The 16,346-nt window shown below is 39.7% G+C and overlaps 1 protein-coding gene across 1 annotated transcript in view; it reads left to right on the forward strand.

Annotated features, from left to right (window-relative positions):
• The window catches only part of LOC124622078 (WD repeat-containing protein 55 homolog), a 41,936-nt gene extending 29,561 nt beyond the window's left edge, over positions 1–12,375 (forward strand). The window contains exons 5-7 of the mRNA XM_047147652.1: positions 10,911–11,071; positions 11,744–11,958; positions 12,039–12,375. Coding sequence (XP_047003608.1) covers positions 10,911–11,071; positions 11,744–11,958; positions 12,039–12,297 — 635 coding nt within the window. The 3' untranslated portion in view covers positions 12,298–12,375. The remainder of the gene's footprint in view (positions 1–10,910; positions 11,072–11,743; positions 11,959–12,038) is intronic.
• Positions 12,376–16,346: the final 3,971 nt, after the last annotated feature.

A 16,346-nucleotide genomic window follows, 5' to 3' on the forward strand; every position in this document is an offset into this window, starting at 1 on the left:
TTGGAAGGTAGGAGACGAGATACTGGCAGATGTAAAGCTGTGAGTACCGGGCGTGAGTCGTGATCCGGTAGCTCAGTTGGTAGAGCACTTGCCCGCGAAAGGCAAAGGTCCCGAGTTCGAGTCTCGGTTGGGCACACAGTTTTAATCTGCCAGGAAGTTTCATATCAGCGCACACTCCGCTGCAGAGTGAAAATCTCATTCTGGGAACTGCATTATGATGAGGTACATCTAACGGGGTCTTTTGGATGGACGAGTAAAATGTTATTGCGTCCATTTGCCATTAAGATGGGATGCGTGGGCGGTAGTTTCGGGTAGTGCAGAATGTGGAACACGGAAAACTTAGTTTTACCATTTATTAATAAAGATGGCGCGACAATGCATTACGCGCGTCTGGTAACTCGTCATCACTGTGTCGAGAGCAATACATGTTCGCAACTGGGTGGTCTCAGACTGCTCTGTGTAGCCAGTGGCTGTGTACACGCCACGTCGTGCGACTCAGATTGCATTTCCCGTCAGCATTCTGCGTGATGAGCGCACAGTGCGGTGGCTCTCCCGCTGTGCGCTACTGCCGTACAATTCTGCCGTTACAATCATCCTCTCTCATGAAAATGAGCTACCGAAGATTGTTCGAGACGACCTCCTGGACGTCATGCGTTTGTCTCGCCAATGGCGGCATTGGGGGGCACTTCAACATTTATTCTGTTTGTAGACACAGTGACGATGGGCACTGATGAGCGGGTTTTCAGGACAACAATTTCATACATTACATAGGCTGTACATACAGGAGCCATCAATAAAAGCACAAAGAACGCAACACTGACAATCAAATATGGATTAGCATTATTGGAAGATTAAATAGACTTAATTTTAGTTGCTACTTCTAAGAAATTTAACTGATTATTAGTATTTATTACACTTTCATGGATATCTGCAGTTAAATTGTCATCCTCGGGTAAGCTGGACAGAGAATGATTTGCATAGGTCAGTAAGTATGATTCATTGTAATAAACAGGTGCTAAAATCTTCTGATAATCAGCTGACAAATGGTCAATCTTCTTCCAAATTTTGTTCTTTAATTCAATTTCATTTTCAGCTCCTTGTTTCAATGTTTCAATATCACTACAAGAATCTGTTTCCGTGAATGCTACATCTGCTGCTTCGTTTGGAATCGGTATTACATCATCTTTACTTATGCCCGACACTTCAGCAACCTTTGTTCCTCGTGGCAAAATTACATCTGTATTGCTCATATTCGTTATTGTTATTGGGACTCTCGCCACGGTCGGCCTCACCATTGTAGCTACACCTATACTTCGGGCAACATAACAATGCATTGTGTCCAATAATTCACAGTTTTCCGACCGCTCGGTCAACAACAGAGCTCCTTTCCTGATCAGGGGCGACTTTACTTCAACATGGATTGTCTTCCCTGTTCCCTGAGGAACTTGCTGTGGCTGAGTAATTTGTGCTTCGACTCGGAGGGTTCCAACTGATGCGTCGGTCGGGCTGATCGGTCCCTCGACGTCAGAATTTTGGCTCCTTTTGAGTGCGACGTGAAGAATTATTTTCCAGGTTGTAATTGTTACAACCTAGTCTGAACCTTCCTTCTGTGACAAATATCTCTGCCCCGTTATCAGATAAGAAATCAAATAAAAGTACACCATCGTAGCGCGTTTCATTATTAGAAACCACTTGCACCATTGCTGTGTATTTGTCCTGGCCTAGGCACTATTCTACGTCAACTTCTCCATGGTTATGTAGTTTCCCACCGTTCAGCCCCCGCACATTAAACATTGGCGGTCTCAGCTTGTCTCTTTTGTCTATAGAACACCACATCAATGAGGTCTGTGCTCCTGTGTCGATCAATAATTTAATAATTTTTCCGTGATAAACAGCACCTATCACAAAGTCATTATTGAATTGATTTTCAGGTGCATTAACAGGAATCACTGTCTCGGGCAAGGGGCGGCTGCTGTGGTGGCATGTACGTCCCCGCACTCATTTAAAGATCTGCCGAGTTGTCTGCTGCTCACATTTGGTTTCTTTTTGTTGTGAAAGTTCCTCACTAAGTGACCCTGTATCCCACAGTTGTGGCAGGTCTCGTTCTCCTTACAGTCCTTGCGCTTGTGACTGGGCCTATTGCATCGGAAACATTCCGCGTTTGAGTTGAACACGCAATGTTCTTCTTTTTGCATGACATTTTTGCATCTCAATGCTTCGACAAAACCAACAGCTGCCTCTACTGCTTCTTGAAATCTTTTACAGCGTGCGAGTCTTACTGCTTTGTTTACTTCTTCCCCCATACAACCCATGGATGAATGTGTCAAGTGCTCTCTGATTGGCATCGAGAAGCTGGATCCGGTTTTCATTTTCGTCCTCTACAAGCTCGTAAGTCTGAGCATTTATGTTTCGGATTCTATCAACGAATTGCTTGATAGATTCGTCACACTGCATGTGCAAACTATGAAGTTGGAAGGAGAAACAGCCTTGGTCGTATTTTTTTTGTTTTATTATCCGCAAAATCGATTTTCGGTCACTTAGTGACCATCCTCAGTGCTGTAAGATACAATTAAAATTGGTAGACAATTTTAATTGTATCTTACAGCACTGAGGATGGTCACTAAGTGACCGAAAATCGATTTTGCGGATAATAAAATTGTTAGGCCTAACAATTTTAATTGTATCTTACAGCACTGAGGATGGTCACTAAGTGACCGAAAATCGATTTTGCGGATAATAAAACAAAAAAATACGACCAAGGCTGTTTCTCCTTCCAATTATATCCATTATCTGGTCGTGGTGCACAGAACACTCCATGGAGTTGCCAATCAACTATGAAGTTGTTCACGGTAGAATCTGGCTGCATTTTTGCGTTTGAACCTCTGAACCACTACCGTTTTAAAATCATTGTAAACTTCTGTTTTCACGCAAATTGGCTCCGTGCTAATGAAATCTTGTGCGGCTCCTTGGATTCTCAATTTAGCAACTGCTAGCTTATCTGAATCAGTCCACGAGCCCAACAGTTTCGAGTTTCTGAAAAAATACTTTCACATCTTCTTCAGGTTTTCCAATGAACACTGGTACAGATGGCAACAGTCATGAACTGGCTTAAACCACTCTCCTCATTCTGCAGCGTTGTTACATCATGTACTTTATTACTCGCTTTCTCACCATGATGGATTATACAACATTTTGAGGGAAGTATTTTTGATTTAGAACCCAGTACCACATCACATGATGAAGAATTTGGGCAGGATCTGCAGGATAACACTTAAATATTCAACACCTAAATATTCTTATGCTCGTTGGTGTTGCCACCTGTGATAGGTTCTCTGGGGAAGTGTATACTTGTTGTAGTGTTATGAATCAAAATGAAAATAAAAACACCAAGCTAATTTGAAAAGTTATTCTGTGTCTTTTATATGTCATTAATACAAAAGAATCGTATGTTTTCAAAACCATATCCACAGAGCATCAACAAAACGTTTTGCTGTTATATTATTCCTTGTCCCAAGTCAGAGACCACACAATGCATAATTTATATGGAACAAATAATGTGGAGAAAGTCTCAGAAGAATTCAAAATAATAAAAAGGGACAAAAATTTAGGGAATACTATAGGGTAGTGGCCATGTTCAAGACCCAGTGTGGTGTCAGTCAGACTTTACCTCGTGTAACCTACAGAACTTAATTGATAATCACCTCTGTTTACAAAGCCAACATTGGTCCTTATTTTGATGTTGTCCATTATTATGCTGTCCAAATATTCACAAGAATCCAAAATTAAACATACAGCTTTTTTTCAAGCTGTGTTCAGTGACCACTGATTTGTCTTTCTGCCCCATCTGTATGCACCTGGATTGCCGCTGAATGCAACATTGTATCTGTCTGGTGTACCAGAGCCCACACTCACATTGAATGCTGTAGATAATGCAAGTGCAGTCCCACTGAATCCTTGGCTAAGTCAACTAGATCTTTAACCTTCTGCCTCACCCAGAAGACAGTTGTAAGATCATCTTTCATCAGAATCTTTGCTGTCGGTGGTCCCACATATAGGGGAAAAAGCCAGTTCCATGTCTTCTTCCTGCCATTTCAGGGCAGCACATTGTATGCAATGCCTTCTTAATTTATGTGTCACTGTAGCCATGTCTTTCCAAGTCTTCCCTCAGGTGTTTCAGTTTGGTCCCGATGGTGGCAGCTAGATGTATGGAAATACAGATCAGTGCGTGTCAGTTTCCTGTATACATAGCGACATAGTGTTCCATTTTACTTCTTCCATACCAAATATTGAGGAATGGCAGACAGCTGTCTTTCTCTACAACCATGGTGAATTTTGTTCCCATGAGTTCTATTGATATGTTTCTGAGAAATTTTTTGTGTTTTTTCCTGTCATGTGGCAACACGAAGAGTCACCCATGCATCTGTAGAAGCATCTGTGTTTTAGGCTTGCAGTCTCTGAAGTCATTTCCTCCAAATATTTTGTATTTAGATTGGTTATAGCTGCTGCCAGGGGAGATCCTCCCCTCCTCCCCCAATCACACTGTCCACCTGCTTATAAAAATATGCATCACTCTGAAAGTCAGTGGTAGTGAGAGCTTGTAGAAAAAGTCTCATTGTCTGTGGCTCAAAATTTTATGCCATCAGTTCCAAAGAAACTTTTAGCACCACATGGATGAGCAATGTCATAATGTCAATGCTGACTAGCAGATTGTAAGTTTGAAGTTTAAAATCCTTGTTTCACAAACTCTTGGAAGAGTTCTTCACATGGTTGATACAGTGCCCTGCTAAAGGATTTAGTAATCTTGCCAGATATTTGTCCAGTTCATACATAGGTGAACTGTTTACTGGCAGAAGCCCATACAAGCAAGAAAGTGCTGATGCTTCCGAGGTTATAGATGTTTTACCCTCCCCATCGGCAAGTCAGAGTTCTTCAAAAGAATGACAGTCTTCTTTGTTGCTGCTTTGTGAGTTCCGTGTGTGCTGGATCCTGCAACAGTGCAGAGATTTTCTGATGTCCGCTGCCTTATAATTAAACCGCTGCAGTTGCAGGTTGCAAAATACTTCACATTCTTCTGCTGTTATTTTCATTTAGTACATTTCCCACCATATCTCTTCTACTGCCTCCACAGACAGGCAGACCTTGAATGGTCTGTTCTATACTACTGCTGATCTCATTTTGGCGTGCTTCTTGAAGTTGATGTGAAATGAAGGCTCTTTGCCAGCAAAGTTTACAGTAATAGTGTGGGCAGAAAGATATACTCTTATGTGACCCACTGCACTGCAGTAGCTATGTAAGGATAACAAAGACACCATCTCAACATTTGCCATTGCTATAAATACGTTGTGCCATTGCAATGAACTCACTCCGCTGAAACCCAAGGGCTGTGCAATAAAATTCAAAAGGAAGGGTAACGTAGAAAAACTTCACTGATAAAATGATTCCTGTACTAAAGGTGGGAAATCTAATTGTTTTAGAATGCATGTGCACGAAACTGAGGAATCCTACCTTGTCTGTAAGAAATTATTTCAAATGAATGTGATGCTTCTGTACTAATTGATTATAGCTTCCACTCAATTTAGGAATGTAGCAAGGGGGAGGAGAGAATGGATTGATATACATCACTCCCTGTAAGTCCCTGGTGAAGCAAATTCAGGATTATCAGTGAATAATCAAATAGGGCAAAACAGTTGGAGAACTGATATTGTATAGGAAAATAGGAATACAGGTGAACTACTATGAACAGCATAGTAAACAAGTTACCATGGTCAACATAAATCCAGTCCGCTCTTGCCACAGTGGTGCAAGTGTATACACCTTCCAACTCTAGCAGATGATGATGCTGAAAAAAAGGTATGATAAAATTAAAGAAATTATTCAGTTGGTTAAGGGTGATAAAAATGTAATTGTGGTGGGGGACTAGAGCTTAATGTAGGAAAAGGAACAGAAAGAAAAACAGTAGGAAATCAAGGACTGGGAGAAAGGTATGAAAGGGGGAAATAACCTTGTAATACTTTGAACAAAGTGCAGTTATAGCAAATACTTGGTTCATGAATCGTGGAAATAGGTTGTGTGTGTGTGGAAGAGACCAGGAGATATTGGAAGGTTTCCAGATAGATATTATATAATGATAAACCAGATTTATACTGCAAAACATTTTTAGGGTCAGATTCGAGCTCTGACCATAATTTATTTGTAATTTACAGATTGAAACTGATGAAACTGCAGAAAGGTAGGAAATCAAGGAGATGTGACTTGGATAAATGGAAAGAATCAAGGATGGCTCAAGAGTGTCAAAGGGAACATTAGGCAACAATTGACTGAAAATGGTGGAAAGGAGTGCAGTAGAAGGCAAATGGATAGCAGTGAAAAATGCAGTAGTGAAGTCACAAGCAAATAAAATAGGCAAATTGACAAGACACAGTAGAAATCATTGGAGAACACACAGGATATTGGATAGAACTGATAAAGGGAGAAAATATAAAAATTCAGCAAATAAAGCATGCGAAAGGGAATACAGACGCCTAAAAAAAATGAAATTGTCAGGAACGGCTAGAGTGGAAATATGTAAAGCTGAAGCCGTGTACATGGCTATGGGGAAAATAAGTGTCACATATAAAAAAAAAAAAGAAATCTTTTGAGAAAAGAGAAGCAGCTGTGTGAATCAAGAGCTCTGACATAAGCTGGGACTAAAAGGTGGAAGGACTATGTTGAATGGCAATACAAAGGAAATGAACTTAATACAATACTATGGAAAGGAATTGGGAGATGTGGCATTTGTGAGAAGAATTTGACTGAGCAGTGAAAGATCGAAGTCAAAAAACGGTAGTACTGGGATTCTGGGTATTCTGTCGAGTTGTTGTTCCTATTTTATGCACAGTATTTCGATGAATGATGCAGCCCTCTTCTTCAGGTGGTACGAGTTTTGTTGTTATGTGTACTTGCTGCCTGTACTCTAACCGTACTGCACTATTGTTGGTCTCTCACTACTATTAAAGAGCAGAGTTTAATTCCTGACGCTTGCTATGCCTTTGATCCACTTTCGTTTTGCAGAGCTTGCACTGATATTCCACGAAATGCAAATTCTCTCAGCATTTCCCAATGCTGGTGGATGTTACGGTCGACAAGATTGTAATAAATTGAGTGCCAGAACCCAGGCACTATTTAAATTGAAACCACCATCCCTGTTCATCAGGTTTTTTGACACCTTTATTTCCATTAACTTCAGAACTACAAATAAAACTGAGATGAAGGTGATGACTTTTCTCAATGAGACAAGTTTACCATGTAACATCATTAAGGGTCTTAAAACACGGCTTTCTTAAGGTACACAAGGAAAGAAGTCCTCTAAGACCCATAGTTACTAATGTTGGCAAACCTACAAAATACCTGAACTGCATTCTCAACAAATATGTGGGGAAGTTCAAACATCACATCCGCAACTCCACCACCTCAGTCAGGATACAGATATTATGGTCAGTTTTGATGTCATCTCCTGCTTTACGAGAGTTCCACTTTCTGATTTCTTTGAACTTATTATAGAAAAGTTTGATGATTGATTCACAGAACTTTTTCACACATGTTCTGACATCTACTCATTTTGTATTTGAGGGAAAATGTTATCTACAAATCAATGATGTGACTATGGATAGTAGTTATGACAAATTTATACATGGAACACTTTGAAATGAAGAGACTAGAATCTGCCAAGTTGAAACCACATGTTTCTGAAGCTTCCTGGCAGATTAAAACTATGTGCCTGACCGAGACTCGAACTCGGGACCTTTGCCTTTCGCGGGCAAGTGCTCTACCAACTGAGCTACCGAAGCACAACTCATGCCCGGTACTCACAGCTTTACTTCTGCCAGTACCTCGTCTCCTACCTTCCAAACTTTACAGAAGCTCTCCTGCGAACCTTGCAGAACTAGCACTTCTGAAAGAAAGGATGTTTCTATCGGTAAGTCAGTGACACATTTGTAGTGTGGTCACACGGAATATATAAGCTTCAAGAGTTCCTGGAACATTTAAACTCTGTCCATCGTTAAATATGTGATGGGACTTGAAAAAGATGACCAACTATCTTTTCCCAACATATTATTTAGAGAATAACAGACGGATTCCTGGGTCTGGGTGTATATAAAAAGCGTATACACACTGACCTCTCTGCATACTTGAACACTTTCAGATAAGAGGAGCCTCGCCGAATATTTACAGCACCTAAGAATAGTGTTATGAAGGAATGGGTACTCAGATCATCAAACAGAACGGGCAATGCAGAAAAAAATCAAGAATGTGGGGGAGATGCAAGGAACATCAGCGACATACCCAACTAAAACAATGAAGCAAATCAGCTTGGCTATAAATAGTGGTGTGAGACCAGCAGTAGTTCAGTCTGATTGTAGTCCAGGCAGCAAGTGCACATAACAGAAAAACTTGCAGCACCTGAAGAAGATGGCTGGGTCAATTCATTGAAATGTTATGCTTAAAATGGAAATAACAACTCGACAGAACATCCAGAACAACAGTATTAATCAATTGCACCAAGAAAACCTGAATGATCATGAAGAAAGGTATCTGGAGTAGATAATATTCCCTCAGAAGTGTCGAGCTCTTTGGGAGAATCAATTATGATAAAACTATTCTATCTGATAAGCATGATAATCCTAATTTGAAAGAAGGCTCATGCTGGCATATATGAATGTTATTGACCATCAGTTTACTAAGTCATGGTTGCAAATACTGGCACAAATTATTTATAGAAGGATGTAAAAATTGGAGGAAATTAACCTTAGCTTTGTAGCTCATCTGTTATTCAGCATGTACATTGGAGAATCAGTGAAAGAAACCAAGAAGAATTATGGAAAAGGAATTGAATTTCAGGGAGAAGAAATAAAACTCAATTTGTTGATGACATTGTAATTCTGTTAGAGACAGCAGCAAAGGGCCTGGGAAGATTTGTTGAACTGAATGGATAATGTCTTAGAAGCCGGCTATAAGATGAACCTATAAGATGAACATCAACAAAAGTAAAAAAATATTAATGGAATAAAGGCAAATTAAATCAGGTGATTATGAGGGACTGAGACATCTATGAGTAATAGATGAGTTTCACAAATTGAGCAGTAAACAACTGAGGATGGCTGAAGTAGAGAGAATAGAAACTGACAATTGCAAGAAAAGCATTTCTGAAAAGGCAAAATTTGCTGACATTGAGTATAAATTTAAGTGTTAGAAGAACATTTCTCAAAGTATTTGTCTGTAGTATAGTGTTGGTCTGGAAACAAAATGTGGTCACTAAACAGTACAGATACCAGGGGAATAGGAGCTCTAGAAGTATGGTGCTTAATGCTTAAGGATAGATGGGTATATTGGATAACTAATGAAGAAGTAGGGAATTGAACTGGATAAAAAAGAAACTTGTGGTAGAAATTGAGTGAAAGAAAGGATTTATTTAAAGGGTTACATCCTGGGCCATGTGTAAGATAAAACTTGTAGAGAGCGAAGAGGGCTTTGTGAAAGTCAGCAGGTTCAGGTGGATATAAGTAGTAATCGTTATGGAGATATGAAGGGGCTCTCACAGGATAGAATAATGTGGAGGACTGCATCAAACCAGTTTTCAAACTGAAGGCCACCACCACCACCATCACCACCACCACCAGCAACATAAAACAAACAGAGGGTCCAAGGAAAGGAAGTGTTCAAAAAGATGATGTTTGGTGGAAATGGACTGGCCACTGAAGGAAGAAGTCCATTGCTCAGATAGATGGTGCTTGGCCAAAGCAAGAATTGGAACTTTTTGAGTGTGGGGCACAAACAGAATACATGCAAATGGCTGTAGAACACTACAAGGAACTTTTGCGAAATGTGCCTTCTGGATACTACTGTGAACCAGCAGCTGAAGTATTTGGGAGGGAAAAAGAATTGATAAGGTTGGAAACTGTCTGACTAAATGTATTGATGTAAAAATAAATGATACAGCAAGTGACAGCTGGTGTAGTGTACTGTTTCTAAAAAATGTTTCCTGAGGGAGATGAAGTGTGGAGATTTCTCTTAATTACTATTTTTTTTTTTTTTTTTTTTTTTTAAGTGATATATTTTCAAAGTATTCTTGCTGATATTTTATCCACCTCTGCATCCCTTCAAACCATGAGGTGAAAGCTTTATGGTAGGCATCTCATGTGAGGTACTTTGGCACATATCATACACAGACAGGTGATTCTCAATACTCATTAGCACACTGAACTTGTATTCGGGAAGACGACAGTTCAGGCCCGTGTCCAGCCATCCTGATTTAGGTTTTCTGTGATTTCCCTAAATCACTTCTTGCAAATGCTGGGATGGTTCCTGTGAAAGGGCAATGGCGGATTTGCGTCCCCATCTCATCCTGATCTGATCCTGTACTCTGTCTGTAATGACCTCGTTGTTGATGGGATGTTGAACACTCATCTCCTCCTCTGAGTAGTCAAATTGATGGTTCTGAATGGTTTCTTTCAGATTGAGGAACAGGAAGAAATTGTGCAAACTTAGATTAGGGCTGTAATGTGGTTGAAGAAGTTCTGGGCCAGTTATCAATGAGAGAGGTGATTTGTACCATCTGGTGAGCTGATGTGTGTGTATGTTGGGGCCAATATCTAGCTCAGACCTGATTTTGGACTTTTTTTTGGGGGGGGGGGGGGGGACACACTTCAATAAATCTTGAAACTTCCAGACTCTCCAATTTTTTTTTATTTTTATTTTTATTTATTTATTTATTTATTTATTTTTTTTTTTTTTTGGGGGGGGGGGGGGGGGAGACACACTTCAATAAATCTTGAAACTTCCAGACTCTCCAAGTATTGAACTTTGTGACAAACATAGTATGTGGGACATAACTGATTTATTCTGCTTATACAACAGGAGTCTTTATTTTTCAGTGTGGGATGTACGAAGGTCTGATCCAGTATTCTCAATAAAAGAAACAGATGACTATGTCACAAGTATGATTACAAATGAAGATAAACAGTTCTTAGTTTATTCAAGCGGTGAGGGTACTATCACATCAGTGAACCTACGAAGCAGAAAATTGCACTTGCAGGTATTTATGAGGCAACAAATTAAGATGGTAATTAATTAAATGTCTGCTTGTGTTTGCATATGTGTGGATGGATATGTGTGTGTGTGCGAGTGTATACCCGTCCTTTTTTCCCCCTAAGGTAAGTCTTTCCGCTCCCGGGATTGGAATGACTCCTTACCCTCTCCCTTAAAACCCACTTCCTTTTGTCTTTCCCTCTCCTTCCCTCTTTCCTGATGAGGCAACAGTTTGTTGCGAAAGCTTGAATTTTGTGTGTATGTATGTGTCTGTTTGTGTTTCTATCGACCTGCCAGCGCTTTCGTATGGTAAGTCACATCATCTTTGTTTTTAATAAACAAAGATGTGTATATGTGTGGATGGATATGTGTGTGTGTGCACGAGTGTATACCCATCCTCTTTTTTCCCCCTAAGGTAAGTCTTTCTGCTCCCGGTTTGGACTGACTCCTCACCCTCTGCCTTAAAACCCACATCCTTTCTTCTGTCCCTCTCCTTCCCTCTTTCCTGATGAAGCAACCTTTGGTTGCGAAAGCTTGAAATTTGTTTATGTGTGTTTTTATAGTCTCTGTCAACATAGCAACGCTTTCTCATTTGGTAAGTTACAGCATCTTTGTTTTTATATATATTTTTTCCCACGTGGAATGTTTCCCTCTATTATATATTTTAATGTCTTTTCAGTCAGAACCATATGAAGAGGAACTAAATTGTGTTGGGCTTATGAGAAGTGAAACAAAACTTATTACTGGCACCTCTAAAGGCAAGATTTACATATTTAACTGGGGAGAGTTTGGTTATCATAGTGATGAGTTTCCCGGCCCTAAGCAGGCAATAAACTGCCTAATTCCTGTAAGTGAGAACATTGTGGTGACAGCTGGCGAAGATGGACTTCTGAGGTAGATGAAATTGTAAAAAAGTCTGAAAGGTTGCTGTATTACTTGACACTGTATCTAATCAAGCTTTTATTGACTTTCAGAGCTACACATTTGTTTCCGCATCGTCATTTGGGCATAGTTGGCCAGCATAAGCTAAATATTGAGGCAGCTGACATATCAGGGAATGGAGAACTTCTGGCCTCGAGCTCCCTTGATCACACAATAAAGTTCTGGAATATAAAATATTTTGAAGATGTGCAGGTAGATGAAAAAAAGAAAGCAAGAAAGAAGGAAATGAATCACAATCTACCATCATCAAAATTTAGGAATTCATCAGATTTTTTTGCTGGTCTGGCATAAAAAATGTGAGATTTGCACATTGTATATATTGTGATTTTTTACAAGTGTACAATTCATGAGTAAAGTTTATTTATTCTTGAGGTTTGTTTTAATTACATTATTGGAAAACAGTGTGCAGTCTTTAAGATCAATGTTTTAATTTTTTTTAAATCTGTAAGCTTTACTCTTTGAACTGATTCCAGCAACCCAGCCTCAGTTTAGATGTCTCAAGTTATAAAAATGGAAAAGGAATTGGCAAGAATCCCAAAGATGAGTTTAATTCAAATTCATCATTAGGTATATTAAATGTTGCTTTTCCAAGAGAGAGAGAGAGAGAGAGAGAGAGAGAGAGAGAGAGTGTTTAATAAATTAGACAACTTTTAACACTAGCCTTTGTGTTAAAAGCTACAGTAATATGGAAAAGGGCAAGTAATATCAGCAGCCAATAATGTTTGTTTCCAAAGAAGGGAAAAAATGTGTAAACAGATGTCTTGTATGAGGATAACAAAAACTGTTCTTTACCCACTCTATCAAACAACTTTTTGTTGTAAATCAGTAGCTTGCACTTGCTAGGTACAATATGCTTGAAACAGTCTCTGTCATTTCCCTTTCTAATCCCTTAGGTTTGGTTTCTCAACTTCATATTTTTATCCAGTTTAAAGATCCTCTTGACTCCGAAAGCTAAAATTTGTCTTGTTTGGCATGATTTCAATTCCTGTTATTTCCCAAACTGTGTTCTACACGATATTCACCTCATGGTGTGCTTTCTGGGATCCTGTATGTCAGTCGGTAAAAACTGACCCCTTATACAATGAAGCACCAAAGAAACTGGTATAGGCAGGCGTATTCAAATACAGAGATATGTAAACAGGCAGAATACGGTGCTGCAGTTGGCAACGGCTACATAAGACAGTTAATGTCTGCCGCAGTTGTTGAATCAGTTACTGCTGCTACAATGGCAGGTTATCAAGATTTAAGTGAGTTTGAATGTGGTGTTATAGTCAATGCATGAGCGATGGGACACAGCATCTCAGAGGTAGCGATGAAGTGGGGATTTTCCCATATGACCATTTCATGAATGTACTGTGAATATCAGGATCCGGTGAAACATCAAATCTCCTGTGGCCGAAAAAGGTCCCGCAAGATCGGGACCAACGACAACTGAAGAGAATTGTTCAATGTGACACAAGTGCAACCTTTCCACAAATTGCTGCAGATTTCAATGCTGGGTCATCAACAAGTGTCAGTGTATGAACCGTTCAATGAAACATAATTGGTATGAGTTTTCGAAGCCAAAGACCGACTCGTGTATCATTAATGACTGCAGGACACAAAGCTTTACGCCTCACCTGGGCCCGTCAGCACCAACATTGGACTGTTGATGACTGGAAACATGTTGCCTGGTTGGATGAGTCTCAAATTGTATTGAGCGGGTGGACATGTATGGGTCTGGAGACAACCTCATGAATCCATGGACCCTGCATGTCAGCAGGGGACTGTTCAAGCTGGTGGAAGCTCTGTAATGGTGTGGGGTGAGTGCAGTTAGAATGATATGGGACCCCTGGTGCTTCTAGATATGACACTTACAGGTGACACATATGTAAGCATCCTGTCTGATCACCTGCATCCATTCATGTCCATTGTGCATTCCGATGGACTTGGTCAATTCCAGCAGGACAATGTGGCACCCCACACATCCAGAATTGATACAGAGGGGCTCCAGGAACACTCTTCTGAGTTTAAACGTCGCCGATGGCCACCAGACTCCCAGACATGAACATTATTCAGCCAATGTGGGATGCTTTGCAATGTGCTGTTCAGAAGAGATCTCCACCTCCTCGTACTCTTATGGATTTATGGACAGCCCTGCAGGATTCATGGTGTCAATTCCCTCCAGCACTACTACAGACATTACTTGAGTCCATGCCATGTCATGTTGCGGCATTTCCGAGTGCTTGCACGGACCCTACAAGATATTAGGCAGGCGTACCAGTTTCTTTGGCTCTTCAGTGTTGGATCACTTTGTTGTATGTCTGTCAAAGACCCTTTTTCCTCAGTACAGGTAGACATATGAAGTTGAAATTTGTCACACACTTAGGTCTATGGTTTCTTGGTGGTGTAGAAAATGAAAGCCTCTTAAGTCAATGCAATCAAAAGAAACCGTCATTTATGTCCCATATTTTGACACTTGAAAACTAAATTATTTCATGTTGACCGAGAATCATGACATTTGGAAAGAGTATGGTTTCATAATAAAAGTAAAGGAAACGTCAGAAAATTGTTAATTTGTGATCATATCACACAAAATACTATTTCTTTTGTCATTTATTATCCAACTTCAAACATTCTTGAATATCATGGAATTCCTGGGACCGATATGTTGCCAGTATCAGTGTCAATAACAGGCAGAAATCATTGAGATTCTCGATTCCCAGGATTGGTGAACTGTCAACATACATAAGTAAGTTTGTACAGAACCCTGAGAATGTGAGTCGTGCTCGTACGTGGCCAGTTTTTAATCTGTTATATTCAGTCCTCACACTGCTAGCTAGATCACTCATAGTGGAGAAAATATTGGATATAAACCAATATGTAAGGGCAGCTTAATTTATTTTTATGTTCCATACATAAATACTCTTGATATTCGAATGAAGCTACTGAAAAATTAATAGTTCAGTTGTTAAAGGTCTAAATAAATACTCTGAACAATGTGTAGTTATAAATTAAGCTCATTTCTTTTATTAAGCTAATTATGAAATAATCACAAAACAGGATTCCCACGAGACAAAAAGTGATTGAAATGTGTTATTAATTGTTTGCATCCCCTCTCCCAGAACAGCTCAATAAGATCATGTGACAAAGCTTTAACATTAGAACTGCTGGACTTTTTGAATGTCTCACACCATGGTAGTGCTTAAATTGGCAGTGCTGTTTTTTCTTTTAACGCTTGTTAATTTAAAGGATGTATTATTTTATTTTCATTTATAGTTATCATTTTTATTTGTGTCAGGATTCATTTTGAGATAAAAAAATTGTTTTTTTGTTATAATCACAAGTCCTAAGTGGAAACAGTGCATTGCTTTAGCTTACTTTTGTACATTTTCGCTGGTGACACATATATTAGTTGCCTTGTTCTTGTAATCTGACCCAATGCTGATTACAAGAAATACTTTTCAGCATCTTTTTCACCAGTTCATGTCATAGTTCTTTGCTGGGACACAGCAGAAACTGCTCATAACGGTTGACTTTCCCTGTAGCTGCTGGCTAAAGAATTATTGCAGTTCTTCTTCATTGCTCTTTTGCCATCATCCCATACTTACCCTGGGTCAGCATGGTTCTTATCAGATTTGGCATTGTTAATGTTATAGTGTGGCCGGATGTCCTTCCTGTCACCACCCTTTTACCTCTGAGGACAGAATTTGTGTACTCCAACTGTCTGCATGTAGTGTCATCCACATGAAAGGGTGCGAACATTTTCTAAATGTTAGTGAATCTCATAATTGAGGCAGGATAAGGGTATTGGCCTGGTATTCACCTGCTCAGTGGAGAAACTGCCTCAGACTGACCAGCACACCAGCCCTCATTGTTAATCCTCTGGGTGGAGTCGATCCAGGACTGACTTGGCCCCAATCCCTAGAAGTGGTATGCTATCACGCAGTTATCCGAGCAAGTAAAGAACCCATGCATATATTCTGGCCTACTACAAAGTATTGTAAAACACATGTACTGGCGACTCCATGAAGCCTTTTGCTGAATATTTTCTAGTCATGTGGTCCAATATATCAATGTCGCTTTTCGTTTTCCATATCTTAATAAACATATCACGGTAATCAAAAAGTGATGCTTTTTACATTCTAACTGATGTTAGTTATCTCTATAGTAAGGAAAGTGCTGGCAGAATGTAAATAATTTAGGTGTAAAGGAGACACTCACCAAGTGGCAGAAGCATTGAGTTGTCAAGAGTCACATGAAAGAGAATGTAAAGCTTGCTGACTTTCTGAAAAATCCTCTCTCTCTCTCTCTCTCTCTCTCTCTCTCTCTCCTCTCTCTCTCACACACACACACACACA

Source organism: Schistocerca americana, chromosome 7 (assembly GCF_021461395.2).
Source record: "Schistocerca americana isolate TAMUIC-IGC-003095 chromosome 7, iqSchAmer2.1, whole genome shotgun sequence".
In the NCBI taxonomy this organism is placed as follows: Eukaryota; Metazoa; Arthropoda; class Insecta; order Orthoptera; family Acrididae; genus Schistocerca; species Schistocerca americana.